This window comes from Eubalaena glacialis, chromosome 2, assembly GCF_028564815.1.
Source record: "Eubalaena glacialis isolate mEubGla1 chromosome 2, mEubGla1.1.hap2.+ XY, whole genome shotgun sequence".
Taxonomy (NCBI): Eukaryota; Metazoa; Chordata; class Mammalia; order Artiodactyla; family Balaenidae; genus Eubalaena; species Eubalaena glacialis.
Window position 1 is genome coordinate 11,316,825 of NC_083717.1, and position 14,713 is coordinate 11,331,537.

Genomic DNA, 14,713 nt, shown 5'->3' on the forward strand with positions numbered 1-14,713 from the left:
ACTATTGCTGAATGGACTTTTTGTCAAAAATTCCTGTATATTGTACAAGATAAAGCGTCTCTGTATAACTCACCGGCAGATTATATTTTCCATAGAATACTGTATTTGAATGTTAAGATAGTTTATTAAATAGGTGTTTTGTTTTTTGGTAAATTTAAAAGCTTTACTGCATCTAGGTGACTTTTTCAAGAAATTTTATAGGAAAAATCTTTATTCATTTGGCAAGCACTTACTGAACCCCTATTAGTGTATAACATTGCCCTTGGGCAATGTTGGAGTGACAGCACAAACTCCTTGGTTTACTCTGAAGGAGTAAGGAGAAAAAACTAACCTACGGTGAAAGGAGTGGAAGGCATCCAAATGTGATGGCAAAGAACTCATTGCATTAGGGTGAAGTTAGCCTACACTGTCAGCACAACCATGAGTGTTTAATTTGACAAGATGTCATGCATGCAAAACACTAATTTATAAAAAACAGAGCATAATAAAACATTTAACCAATTCTTTCTCACCACAATAACACAAACTTGCCCTTACCCAATCCCCTTACTGCAGTACAAATTCATGCTAAGAAAGAAATATATTAAGCTGCGAGCCTTGTTTGCATCACTGAGTTATAAACCCAGCTTCAATAAAGCTCACTGCAGCTCTTTGCAAGACTGGCAAGATGATCGTCCAGCTTTCACAAAGAGGTGGATTCCTTGGGGAAACCAACAATTGACAGCACTGTGATCTCCCTTACCTCAGATGTTACAGGCTTCTTGGGGAACTGAAAGATAAACATTAAAATGTTGGTTAACAATAAAACCATATATTATTGAAAACCCTAATGAGAGATGCAGATGCTAAATGAGAATTTAGAAAATGGATATATGTAGTCAAAGTGGGATGAAGGGCACCCTCTTCCAGTTGAACAATGAGCTATGCGCAGTCTAGGTCCCAAAATTCTACACAGTTGACCAGTGCTGCAATAATATTGGCCTGACATTTAAAACAAAACAAACAAAAAACAGTAGTTAACCAGATGTTCATCTAACCCATTAGGATAAAAAAATCTCAAACAAGCATTATCAAACTGGACCAACTCTTGGTCTGTATTTCTCTGTGTGCTTTTTAAGATAAACTGCTCTAGAACTGTGTATCTACAGATTTAATATGACTATGTGGTGACTATTGGCAAGAAAATAAGTCCAAGTATGATACGTCTATTGAAGATAACTTTAGTTTTAGAATAATTAATCTATAGCTCACATCTAATAAAAAGTAGAAAGTAAGGCCAGTTTTCTAATAAAGTCACCCTCTGGATCTTTATAATAAAACCACACTATCCAGAAAATGGAATAAAATGCAGCTATTGAAAAGAAAGTATAATGGAAGCAAGCTAAGTGTCCATCAATAAATGGATGGATAAAGAAGATGTGGTATATATATACAATGGAATATTACTCCGCCATAAAAAGAAGAATGAAATTTTGCCATTTGCAGCAACATGCATGGACTTGGAGGGCATTATACTATGTGTAATAAGTCTGACAGAGAAGGACAAATACTGTATGATATCACTTATATGTGGAGTCTAAAAATTATAACAAATTAGTGGATAAAACAAAAAAGAAGCAGACTCACAGAAATAGAGAACAAACTAGTGGTTACCAGTGGGGAGAGGGAAGGGGGGAGGGGTAATATAGGGGGTGGGGGAGAAAAGGATTATTATGGGATTATATGAAATGATGTGGGTGAAACTTTTGAAAATTGTAAAGTGCTATAGAATTTAAAGACTCTTTCATGCAATAAAAAAAGAAAAGAAAGTAAGCTTTATGTGTACTAATATGGAAAGGTATCACATTATATTAAGTTTTTTAAAAAATAAATTTATTTTATTTATTTATTTTTGGCTGTGTTGGGTCTTTGTTGCTGTGCGCGGGCTTTCTCTAGTTGTAGTGGGCAGGGACTACTCTTCGTTGTGGTGCGCGGGCTTCTCATTGCGGTGGCTTCTCTTGTTGCTGAGCACAGGCTCTAGGCGCGCGGGCTTCAATAGTTGTGGCACGTGGGCTCAGTAGTTGTGGCTCGCAGGCTCTAGAGCACAGGCTCAGTAGTTGTGGCACACAGGCTTAGTTGCTCCGTGGCGTGTGGGATCTTCCTGGACCAGGGCTTGAATGCGTGTCCCCTGCATTGGCAGGTGGATTTTTAACCACTGCTCCACCAGGGAAGCCCCTATATTAAGTTTTAAAAATCAAGTTACAATTCATACATAAATAGAGATATAGAAAACATAATTTTTTCTGGAAAATGAATTGAGGAGATGGAGGAAACCTAGATCTTTATTCCTTCTTGTTGTTGTTGAGATATAATTGACATATACCATTACATTAGTTTCATCATTTAAAAAATTTTTTGTAATTTGGAAAAATTTTAAAATTATTATTCATATAGAATAGAATATCTTGTTTTCTATAACGGATGGTGAGCTTTCAACTCACACAAAATAGTGTAATGAATCACAAGATTGCAAATTTTAAAAAGGTGAGAGTATATGCACTCCTTTTTACTCCAGAGGAAGTTATTTTATTAAGGGATCATATCTGCCAATTCCAACTTCCATGGGAATTTCAAGGCACAGATTTGGATTGAACGTTATTTCCTGATGGTATCTAGTGAGCTCATTCAGTTTGGACCATAATTAATTCCCAGCCATTTAGTTCATGATTGAGGAAAGGCTTCTAAAAGCAAGAAACAATTTAATGTTTCTCCACACAAACTTATCTACATAGTAAGATGAGAATACAAATTATTAAAAATGGTATAGCTGAACTTCTGCTTTCAGTCAAGAGTGGAATTTACCCTCTCACCTTAAACAACTAAAACACCAGAAAAATATATGTAAAACAATGGTTTTTCAGGCACTGGACAATAGGCAACACAGAGCAATCACCCCTAAGAGAAGGGAAACAAGCCCTACAATTGTCCCAACATACTCTCTGGAGAGAATCTCCAGACAAAAGTCCAGGAAAGAGAAATTAAAACAAAATCCAGCAGTTTCCCTGAGTTAAAGAAACAGAGTTCAGAGTTTGAGGTGGTCAAGGCATGTAGAGTTCACAGCACAAGAGTACCAGAGAGGAAAGAACTACATATATAGAGAACTATGGAAGTATGCAGGAGAATTCCCCTGAAGTCTTTGGTTGACAGTACTTTTGTATGTTGAAACTACCAAGACCAGGGAAATAACCAACAGAAGGCAGCAGAGCCAGATAAAGTTTATATTCCCACCAACCAGAGTGGAAACTCCTCCTAAGATGCAAGGGGTTGAGTAGTGCCCTCAGAAATATATTGCCTCAGTAGTAGGGCCAAATCAGAAATAGACTAAAAGCTCTTGGACCCAGAAGTACAATGTATAACCAAGAGAAAAATCAGTCAATACAAACAGACAAAGGAATGACATCAGTGAGAGAATTAGTAGACAAGGAGATTAAAACCACTATTTTAAATATTCTCCATGTGTTCAAAAAGGCAGAGGAAAACATGAGCAAGATATGGAGAGAAATAGAAGGGTAAATAAAACCCCAAATCTAACTTGAAGACATAAGTAATACCATGTCTAAATTGCAAATAGTATACTTGATGGGAATAACAGCAGCTAAGACACTGAAGAAGAAAATATTGTTGAGTTTGAAGACATAGTAATACTAGAACAATACAAAATGAAAATGAGAGGAAAAAAAAACTGAAAAGGAAAACAGAATCAGTGAGCTATGGACAACATCAAGCAACCTAACACAAGTGTAATTAGAGTCCCAGAAGGAGAGTAGAGAGATACAGAAGAAATATTTGAATAATGGTCGAAATTTTGACAAAATTAATGAAATCTCTAAATCCACAAATCCAAGAATCATAATGAACCCCAAGCAGGAAAAGGAGAAGGAGGAGAAGCAAGAGGAGGGGGAGGAAACCATACCAAGGGCCATTAACATAAAATTTCTTAAAACCAGTAATAAAGAGAAAAATCCTAAAAACAGCCAAGGAAAAAAGAAACATTACATACAGAGGAAGAAAGAAGGTCAGCAAATATCAGAAACAGTGGAAGCCAGAAGTTTAAAAGTCCATAATGCATAAGAAAAGGGTATGAGTTGGAAATTTGGATTTACACAATGAAATAAAGAACACATAAAATGGTAAATATATGGGTAAATATTAAAGTTTCTTCTTTGTAAATTTATTTCTGAATTTCTTTTTAATTTCTTTGGCTTTTTAAAGGGAAAGTAATCACAATGAATTATGGGTTTTATAACACACATAGAACATTAGGATAAAGGTGGGGGGGGGTAAATGCAAGTATTCTTTTGTAAGGTTCTTTTATTTATTTATTTATTTATTTATTTATTTATGGCTGTGTTGGGTCTTCGTTTCTGTGCGAGGGCTTTCTCTAGTTGCGGCAAGTGGGGGCCACTCTTCATCGCGGTGCGCGGGCCTCTCACTGTCGCGGCCTCTCTTGTTGCGGAGCACAGGCTCCAGACGCGCAGGCTCAGTAATTGTGGCTCACGGGCTTAGTTGCTCCGTGGCATGTGGGATCTTCCCAGACCAGGGCTCGAACCCATGTCCCCTGCATTGGCAGGCAGATTCTCAACCACTGCACCACCAGGGAAGCCCAGGTTCTTTTTTTTTTAAAACTCATTTGCTTTTTTTTGTTGTTGTTTTTTAAATTTATTTATTTTATTTATTTTTGGCTGTGTTGGGTCTTCGTTTCTGTGCGAGGGCTTTCTCTAGTTGCGGCAAGCGGGGGCCACTCTTCATCGCGGTGCGCGGGCCTCTCACTATCGTGGCCTCTCTTGTTGCAGAGCACAGGCTCCAGACGCGCAGGCTTAGTAGTTGTGGCTCACAGGCCTAGTTGCTCCGCGGCATGTGGGATCTTCCCAGACCAGGGCTCGAACCCGTGTCCCCTGCATTAGCAGGCAGATTCTCAACCACTATGCCACCAGGGAAGCCCTTGTAAAGTTCTTATGTCCTATGTGAAGTGACATAATAATACTTGAAGGTAGGCTGTGATCAGTTAAACATGTATATTGTAAACCTTAGAACTTCCACAAAATAAAACAAAAACAAAAAATAAGGCAGAATAAAATAAGGAAGAACCAGAAACAGGGTATGTAGAAAACAAATAGCAAGATGGAAAATTTAAACACAAACATATTTTAAAAATCACATTAAATGTGAATGGTCTAAATACAACAAAGAAATGAAACCCTTTGAAAGGATAAAAATTCTATGCTTTCCTTAAGAAAATCCCCTTAAAAATAAAGACACAAGTAAGTAAAAAGTCAAAGAATGGAAAAATACTGTTACCATAAATCAAAGGAATGTGGACTGGTTATATTAATATCCGAAAGAGTAGATTTTTAGAGTACAGAATTTAAAAAGGGATATAGAGTATTATTTCATAATACTGAAGTGATTAGTATTTCAAGAAGGTATCTAAATGCTATGCACCTACTAATAGAGCTTCAAAATACATGAAGCAAAACCCGATAGAACTAAAAGAAGAAATAGACAAATCCACAATTATAGTCAGAGATTTCAACATCTCTCTTTCAATGATTATTAGAACACTTGAAAATACTTCTAACCAGTTTGACCTAATTGTCATTTATAGAACACTCCAGCCAACAGCAGCAGTGTGCACTTTCTTTTCCAGTGTATGTAGAACATTTACCAAGATAGACTATGCTTTGTGCCATAAAACAAGTGTCAGAAAATCTTAAAGGATTGAAATTTTACAATTATATTCTTTAACCACAATAGAAATTAATTAGAAATGAAAGAGGTATCTAGAAAATCCCCAAATATTTGGAGATTAAGCAAAACACATCTAAACAAACTCCTAAGCCAAAGAAGATATCAGAAGGGAATTAAAAAGGTATCTTTTAATTTTATAGCTTCTATTAGATAAGTATAAAGGTTTAAAGTCAAATATCTAAACTTGTACCTTAAGAAACTAAAAAAAAAAAAAAAATTGAAAAAGAAAAGCAAATTAAACTCCAAATAAGGAGAAATAGTAAAGATCGGTGCAGAAATCATTGAAATGGAAAACATGTGAACATTAAAGAAAATCAATGAAAAGCTGGTTTTTTAAGAAATCAATAAAATTAATAAGCCCTTAGCTAGACTTATCAGCAAAAAAAAAAACAAAAAAAAACAGAAGACATAAATTACCAATATCAGGAATGGGAGAGGTGACATCACTATAGATGCTACACATATTCAAAGGATAATAAGGAAGTACTATGACCATCTTTATCCTGGCACGTTTTTCTTAGGGCAAAGGTTCCATCTAGCTTGCCTAAGCCTGATGGACAGGGCTCAGATAATTCAGATAATTATGCTTTATGGCTATCTCCAAATGAATATAGATATATATAAATTAGAAATGTATATCTTTTTTTAAACTTTAAATAATTTTTACTAGAAATATAAATGGTACAACTTTTTTTTTTTAATTTTAGGTATGTATCAGTTTTTAAGGCAGCTGTAAAAGATGACAAGCAAAAATTTAAAACTGCAATGAAAACTATGGGACCAGCAAAACTTGAAGTACCTTCTCCAAAGGATTTCCTGAAGAAACATTCAAAGGAAAAAACTCTACCGCCCAGTAGGTTTTATCACTCTTTTTAATATTAAAAGTGTTAGCAGATAATTTAAAATTATTTTGTCTGTGAATATTAAATGTTTACAGTGATAGCAACTTTACCTCATATTAACAGAATTTGAGAGACTAGGAGAAAGCAGAAGTCAAGAACATAGTAGATGCACCCCAGTGTTCATAGCAGCATTATTTACAGTTGCCAAGACATGGAAGCAACCTAAGTGCCCATCAGCAGATTAATAGATAAAGATGTGGTATATGTATACAATGGAATACTACTCAACCATAACGAAGAATGAAATATTGCCATTTGCAGCAACGTGGGTGGACTTGGAGGGTATTATGCTAAGTGAAATAAGTCAGACAGGGAAATGTATGACATCACGTATGTGTGGAATCTAAAAAATACAGCAAACTTGTGAATATAACAGAAAAGAAGCAGACTCACAGATAGAAACAAACCAGTGGTTATCAGTTGTGAGAGGGAAGAGGGAGGAAGCAAAACAGAAGTAGGGGGTTAAGAGGTACAATATTATGTATAAAATAAGATACAAGGATATATTGTACAACACAGGGGATATAGCCAATATTTTATAATAACTATAAATGGAGTATAACCTTTAAAATCACTATATTGTACACTTGTAACTTATATGATATCAATATTATACATCAACTATACTTCAGTGAAAAAATATTTTAAATAAAAGTTCTCAAAAAGACCCACAATGTAGTAGAAAAAGAGAGTGGAGGATGCCAAGTTGCCCCCCAAATAAACTTTCCTTTGATGGTGCAAGCATCTTGAACTACATCTTGGACTATCTGGTAAAACCCCACCTCCAGCACCACATGCCCCACCATCTTCATAACTAGCTATATGACTTCAATAACAACGATCATAAGAAGAGTTCTAAACCTCAGTGGGCAAGATAGCTCAGCATCTAAACCCTGTCTAGTCTTTTCTCCAAGAGTTGAAAACTACAACCGTTACTATCAGTTGTCGAAGCAACTGTCAGGCTCACTTTAGCCTTGAGTATGGGCTTTAACTCTCTCCGATCTCTAAGACCATTAGGACAATGAAAGAGTTAGATGCAATGGAGGAGCCTCCATGAATGAGAGCCAGTTTCTTGGGCATGCTACCTGTACAGTCACAAAGGGCCCCGTGCTTCAAAGGATCCCACACTTGGTTTAATGCTCTGCTTTTGCCATCTTGAAATGCCTAATAATTTTTTATCAAGGAACCCCATATTTTCATTTTGTACTGGGCCTCACAAATTATGTAGTCAATTGTGGTCATAGAGAATATGGCTATCAGGGGAAAAGGCCATCAGGAAAGTGGAGAGTGGATGAAAAAGGAATTGTTATTGGTATTCATGGAAGCAACTTCTTCCCATCTTGGGTATGTCTTCCCTGATGTTTTCAGATAATAAAGAGAAGAGGGCAATGAGTCTGTCTATTTTAAAAAGTTAGCCTCGGTGACCTCCTTGGTGGCGCAGTGGTTAAGAATCTGCCTGCCAATGCAGGGACACAGGTTTGAGCCCTGGTCGGGGAAGATCCCACATGCCACGGAGCAACTAAGCCCGTGCACCACAACTACTGAGCCTGCGCTCTAGAGCCCGCGAGCCACAACTACTGAGCCCGTGTGCCACAACTACTGAAGCCCACATGCCTAGAGCCCGTGCTCCACAACAAGAGAAGCCACCGCAATGAGAAGCCCGCGCACCACAACGAAGAGTAGCCCCCGCTCGCCACACCTAGAGAAAGCCCACGCAGCAACAAAGACCTGACGCAGCCCAAAAAAAGCCTCTTCCCATCTTCTGGCATCAAGGAAATAATGCAATATCTCAAGCCCAACTAGGGTGTGCCTTTTGACAAAAATGAAACTATTTCTCCCTATGGCAATATTATGTGTCCCACACTCCTCTCTCATAACCCTCATGCCATGACAGAGGATGAGGACATTATTGGGAAAGGTGGAAGAAGCAAGTCTGAAAATACAACATTCATGCTGAAATTCATGTCTTCAGAAGCCTCTCTTGTAGCTCCCTTAAGTGGAGTCTTGTTATTTTGTGACCCACAAGCACTTGAGAACACTGGAAAGTCTTAAAATGGAATTTAATACTTTAAGTGCCTTAGAACCAATGATATTACTTGGGTCCTCATGAATCCTCTCCAAGGTTAAGCATATTACATAACCTAACTATATAAATCCTAAATTTCAAATAAGGAGAAAGGGAAGAAGTCTGTCTCTTCTCTTATAAACATTATAAGGCAAAACAAACACAAAATAGGAATAAAGAAATTCAGGCCTTAGGAATAAAGAAATTCAGGGCATTGCAAGAGCTTTAAAAGCCCCGTCCAGTGAGACAAAGTTAAAGGTAATATAGGCCAAAGCTACTGCCAGTCTCTTGGTGAATATTCTGCCATTCTGAACACAATAATTTGCTAGACACACTGAAAAATACCTAACCGGTACAAGAAGATTTCTCTAAATTTAAGTAGTAGAACATCTGCATGACTACGAGACCGTGTTGATATTGCCATTTTATTATAGCCTAAAAAGAAACCCAGTCATTTGGTTTTCAGACTTATTAACACTACCACCAAATAATTTGTAAAGAGACATCCTCGCCCCATTTTCCGAGCCACCCCACATTGCCAACCCCTACTCCTCGGATGAAAAAACATGATGTTTAGATATTGATAGATATAAGGGTAAGATGGGGTGGGCTTTAGGCTCTATCCAGTGCATAACCACAAACAACCAAGGTTTATAATATACTTACTCAACTAAGAATGAATTATCAGTCTTTCTAAACTGTTTCCTCATTTTCTGAGAATTCAGTTTCGCCTCTTAATTGCATTTCTAAAGCTATCGTTATGGGAGTCCTTTGCATGCGCTTTCAACTCATAATTAAATCTGGCTTCTAAATGTTTCCCATGTGAACATCTATAAGATGGATGCCTCTGGTTTTTTAGGCAAACTGATTATGCCAACCTTACTTGATATACCCAACCTGACTTGGGTATATCTGGTAGAAGGGAGCTATTTGGGTTGTAACAGGCTTATTCTCTGCTCCGGGCTTTGGAAGAACTCCCTAATTCAATTTCTGACAATGCTCACAACATCTCAGTAGTATGTTAAATAGGAAGAGGATAACCATTTTTGTAGGTCAAAAACAGTAAACAATTTTACATATAGTTCAAGCAAATATATACAGTATAGTCTACATATTATATTTTATTTTTTCATCCCCCACTATAATGTAAACTCCATGAGAAAGGGGACTTTGTCTCTTCTGTTCACTCCTGTACCCGCAGTTCCTAGAGCATTACCTGGGGACATACTAATTGCTCAACAAAAATATATTGCATGAATTAATGAATAAGTGAACATTCAAAACCTCCTTTATAATGTTTCTGGGGGGGGGTGTAGAATTATCAAGGGTGTATTGGTTTGCTAGGGCTGCTACCATAACAAGTATGGGGTAGCTTAAACAGAAATTTATTTTGTGACAATTCTGAGAGCTAGAGTCCAAAATCAGGGTGTTACTGGGAATTCCCTGGTGGTCCAGTGGGAATTCCCTGGTGGTCCCTGAGCTTCCACTGCAGGGGGTATGGGTTCGATCCCTGGTTGGGGAACTAAGATCCCACATGCCACGTGGAATGGCCAAAAAAAAAAAAAAAAAAAAAACCAATAACAAAACAAAACAGACAAACAAAAAAACAAGATCATGGGACTTCCCTGGTGGCACAGTGGTTAAGAATCCACCTGCCAATGCAGGGGACATGGGTTCGAGCCCTGGTCCGGGAAGATCCCACATGCCGCGGAGCAACTAAGCCCGTGTGCCACAACTAATGAGCCTGTGCTCTAGAGCCCATGAGCCACAACTACTGAGCCCGCGTGCCACAACTACTGAAGTCCGTGTGCCTAGAGCCTGTGCTCCGCAGCAGGAGAAGCCACCGCAATGAGAAGCCCATGCACCGCAACGAAGAGTAGCCCCCGCTCGCAGCAACTAGAGAAAGCCTGCACGCAGCAATGAAGACCCAATGCAGCCAAAAATAAAATAAATAAATTTATTAAAAAAAAAAACAAAAAACAGGATCAGGATGTTTCCAGGGTTCATTTCTTCTGAGACCTCTCTCCTTGACTTATAGATCGCTGTCTTCTCCCTGTGTCTTCACATGGCTTCCTTCTGTGTGTGTTTGTGTCCAAATTTCCTCCTTTTACAAGGACATCAGTCATATTGGATTAGGGTTCACCCTAATGACCTCATTTTAACTTAAGTCCCTCTTTAAAAGCATGTCCAACTACAGTCCCATTCTGAGGTACTGGCATTTAGGGCTTCAATTTATGAATATGGGGGGGGGACACAATTCAGCCTATAACAAAAGATTAATCCAGTTCATAAACTTTTAATAATAAGTATTTTTTTCTGATAATAAAAGTTATATAAAATGATTTAAAAGTTCAAACAGTACAGAAATGAATAAAGTCAAAGTCCATAGTAATTGTGATGGGGTTAAGATTTGAGTAAGGTGGGTTTTTTTGTTGTTTTTTTAAATTTATTTAATTTATTTATTTTTGGCTGCATTGGGTCTTCGTTGCTGCATGCGGGCTTTCTCTAGTTGTGGTGAGCGGGGGCTACTCTTCATTGCGGTGTGCAGGCTTCTCATTGCGGTGGCTTCTCTTGTTGTGGAGCACGGGCTCTAGGCACGCAGGCTTCAGTCGTTGTGGCGTGTGGGCTCAGTAGTTGTGGCTCGCAGGCTCTAGAGCACAGGCTCAGTAGTTGTGGCTCATGGGCTTAGTTGCTCCGCGGCATGTGGGATCTTCCCAGACCAGGGCTGGAACCCGTGTCCCCTGCATTGGCAGGCAGATTCTTAACCACTGCGCCACCAAGGAAGCCTTTGAGTAAGGTTTTGTCAAGATAGTTGCTGCCTTCAGTTCTTGGAAATAAAGTGTAATTATTTTACATTTTAGCATTTTGACAAACCACTTTGATGTGGCTGTATCAAAATAGATAAGTTGGAATGGTCAAGTCAAAGAGACTGTAAAAATGGCCAGTTTCATCTGCTGCTAATGAAGAGAATGTGGTAGAGAGAGATAAGTCACTTTGGATAGCAGTTATTTTAGGAGGTGAGCTGTAATCAGGGAGGAGTGAATGGGAAACCTCAGCAGTATTGGTCATTTATCATTTCTTAAGCTGCATGTTAGGTACATTGCTATTACATGATTTTTATACCTTATAATAGTAATCATTTTAGTGAAAAACATCCACAGGTTCTTGGATACATCAGATACATCAAGTTTGATTTATTTACTTGGCGATTTTACAGTAACTTTCCTCTGAAGAGGCAATTATTCATAATATTGAAGGTACTCAGAAAAAAGTGTTAATGTTTCTTTGGACTTTTTTCAATGGGCATACTGAACATTTGTTATTGAAATCTTTATAAGAAAATATTTTTATAATAGCTAATAAAAATGTTTTAGCTAGCATATGATTTGGGGTGTTTATTTTCTTCCCTTAGATTTTTATATTGTTCTCCAACATATTAATTGATTATGTCACATTTAATTTTTTGCATTTATGATTACTGATTTTTACCTTAAATATTTGAATATATTATTAATAAAACTCTAATATACTAGTGGTAAAATATCTGGATGCTATAAATAGTACTGAGTAGCCACATTTATAGTTTAATATTAACAAGGAAATGTTATGTTTAACAGAAAAAAAGTTTGAACGGAATGAGCCCAGAAAGCCTCCTGTGCCATTGAGGACGGACCATCCAGTCATGGGAATACAGAGTGAAAAAAATTTTATAAATACAAATGCAGCCGATGTCATTATGGGAGTGGCTAAAAAACCTAAACCAATTTATGTTGACAAAAGAACTGGAGACAAGCATGACCTTGAAACTTCAGGACTAGTTCCAAAGTACATCAATAAAAAGGTAGCCTTGTGATATATTAATAAGACCTGATATTCAGATAATTTAAATATGGTATTCATAATGATTGTCTGTATTATCACTAATAGTGCCCTCACTGACAAACTAATGGTTACCAGTGGGGAGAGGAAAAGGGGAAGGGGTTGGAAAGGGGTAGGGGATTAAGAGGTACAGATTACTATGGATAAAATAAATAAGATGCAAGGGAAATATAGCTAACATTTTATAATAACTTTAAATGGAGTTTATATCTATAAAAATTTTGAACCACTACGTTGTACACCTAAAACTAATATAATATTGTAAATCAACTGTACTTCAATTAAAAAAATAGTGTTCTCACTGGACAAATTATCTAGAATGCCAGTTCTCACTCCTCTGAAGTCTGTGTTTGGTCCAAATCTAGTGTGATGAAATTACAGAGAATTTGGAATGAACAACAACATATAGTTCAGTAGAGGAAAACTGTAATTGTTTTTCGTAATTTCAATTATTGATATATTTAACATTTATAAGAAACATTCTCTAAAAGGTACTCATTTTCAGTGAGGTGGAATTGTCACTAGAAGCACAGTTGTTACTATAACTCTAGAAGGAATAACCTTTCAGAAGATCCTAAGATTTAGTCATTAGTTTACATTATCTTGTTAACAGAATGAGAGAAATGAAGAGGAAAACAACTTTAGAACCATCCATCCTATCAGTGTACTGTAAATAATTCACAGTACTATTTCAGTTTGAATATACTCATTTGTGTTTGGTTTGGAGTAAAGCAGACCTTGAAAGTGCTGTACAATATTTAGTCTTTTCAGGACCTTCATTTCTATCTGAAAAGGTGCTTATCAGATAGGCATATAATTTCATTGTTGAAAATTATAGAAGCTTGGGTTTAGCAGTTCAAGTATAGAACTTTAAAATTTAAAAAGCTTATGAAAAATACCTTATATAAGACCTATTTTACTTTGCATACTTATAGAGCATAAAAGTGCTGGAAACACATAGTATAATATGAGTACAAATTCCTAAAGAATAATAATGCATAATAATAACTTGTGGCAAAAAAGAAAGGAAGGAAAGAAGGAAGAAAAGAAGAGAAAAAGAGGAAGTTGTAACATTGATGTAAGAGGGGCTTGTACTGAGGTCATCCAGTGATCTACCATGGTGAATCCAATGACTGTTCACCGTCAAAACAGGAACGTCAAGGCTGTTGTCAGAGAACACTACTTATTCCCTGAGAAACCCTTGTCACTCAGCTGGCTGAGACACCTTTGGAAGACCTTAGTAGGAATCTAGGAGTTGGCAGCTCATGCTTACAAAGATTTCAAGTTTCTCTGGATACGTCCTCCTTCTATGGCCCCTGGAGGCTCTTCAGGGTCCTTGTCCCATAGGGTGTGGAAAAGCAGAAATTTCATTCTCCTGGATCTTTTATTTTTTTTTTAAATTTATTTATTATTTTATTTATTTATTTTTGGCTGCTTTGGTTCTTTGTTGCTGTGCATGGCTTTCTCTAGTTGCGGCAAGCGGGGGCCACTCTCAGTTGTGGTGCACGGGCTTCTCATTGTTGCGGCCCCTCCGGTTGTGGAGCACGGGCTCCAGGGTGCACGGGCCCAGTAGCTGTGGCACACAGGCTCCGCAGCTGTGGCTCACGGGCCCAGCCGCTCCACGGCATGTGGGATCCTCCCAGACCAGGGCTCGAATCCCTGTCCCCGGCATTGGCAGGCGGATTCCTAACCACTGCGCCATCAGGGAAGCCCCTCTCCTGGCTTTTTAAAGCCATTTCCAATCCATCATTTCTCCACCATCATGTAAAAACCCTTCTCCTTTGATGGTCATGCCACACTGGCTGCCTTCCACCTAAGCTGTCCATTTCAATACTTTTTCTGCCTTGAACAGGAAATTGAGAGTCTCCATCACACAGACAGAAAAATACAAGGTTAGTCTACCTGTGCTTGTCTATGAAGCCACGCAAATTCTCTGCTCCTAGTGTACTCTCGATGGCTAACCAGTCAGGGCTTACGAAGAACTAACTCAACTTACTTTCTACTTATCTGAGTTAAGCTTTAAAATCTATTATTGGTAAGTGAGATAGTAAGTCCTTTTAAAGGCAAGGCCGTTTTTTAA

The 14,713-nt window shown here is 37.7% G+C and overlaps 2 protein-coding genes across 3 annotated transcripts in view; one reads left to right on the plus strand and one right to left on the minus strand.

Moving 5' to 3' along the window:
• THNSL1 (threonine synthase like 1) overlaps positions 1-14,713 on the minus strand; it is a 69,973-nt gene that overhangs the window by 12,538 nt on the left and 42,722 nt on the right. Inside the window, exon 2 of one of the 2 annotated variants that reach the window (XR_009698910.1) lies at positions 1,899-2,214. The exons of the other annotated variant lie outside the window; for it this stretch is intronic. The gene's annotated coding sequence lies outside the window, so the exon portion shown is untranslated. Of the gene's footprint in view, positions 1-1,898; positions 2,215-14,713 lie in introns of those variants that run through there. 2 annotated transcript variants of the gene reach the window in all.
• ENKUR (enkurin, TRPC channel interacting protein) overlaps positions 1-14,713 on the plus strand; it is a 30,926-nt gene that overhangs the window by 1,878 nt on the left and 14,335 nt on the right. The window contains exons 2-3 of the mRNA XM_061178561.1: positions 6,495-6,640; positions 12,372-12,595. Coding sequence (XP_061034544.1) covers positions 6,495-6,640; positions 12,372-12,595 — 370 coding nt within the window. The remainder of the gene's footprint in view (positions 1-6,494; positions 6,641-12,371; positions 12,596-14,713) is intronic.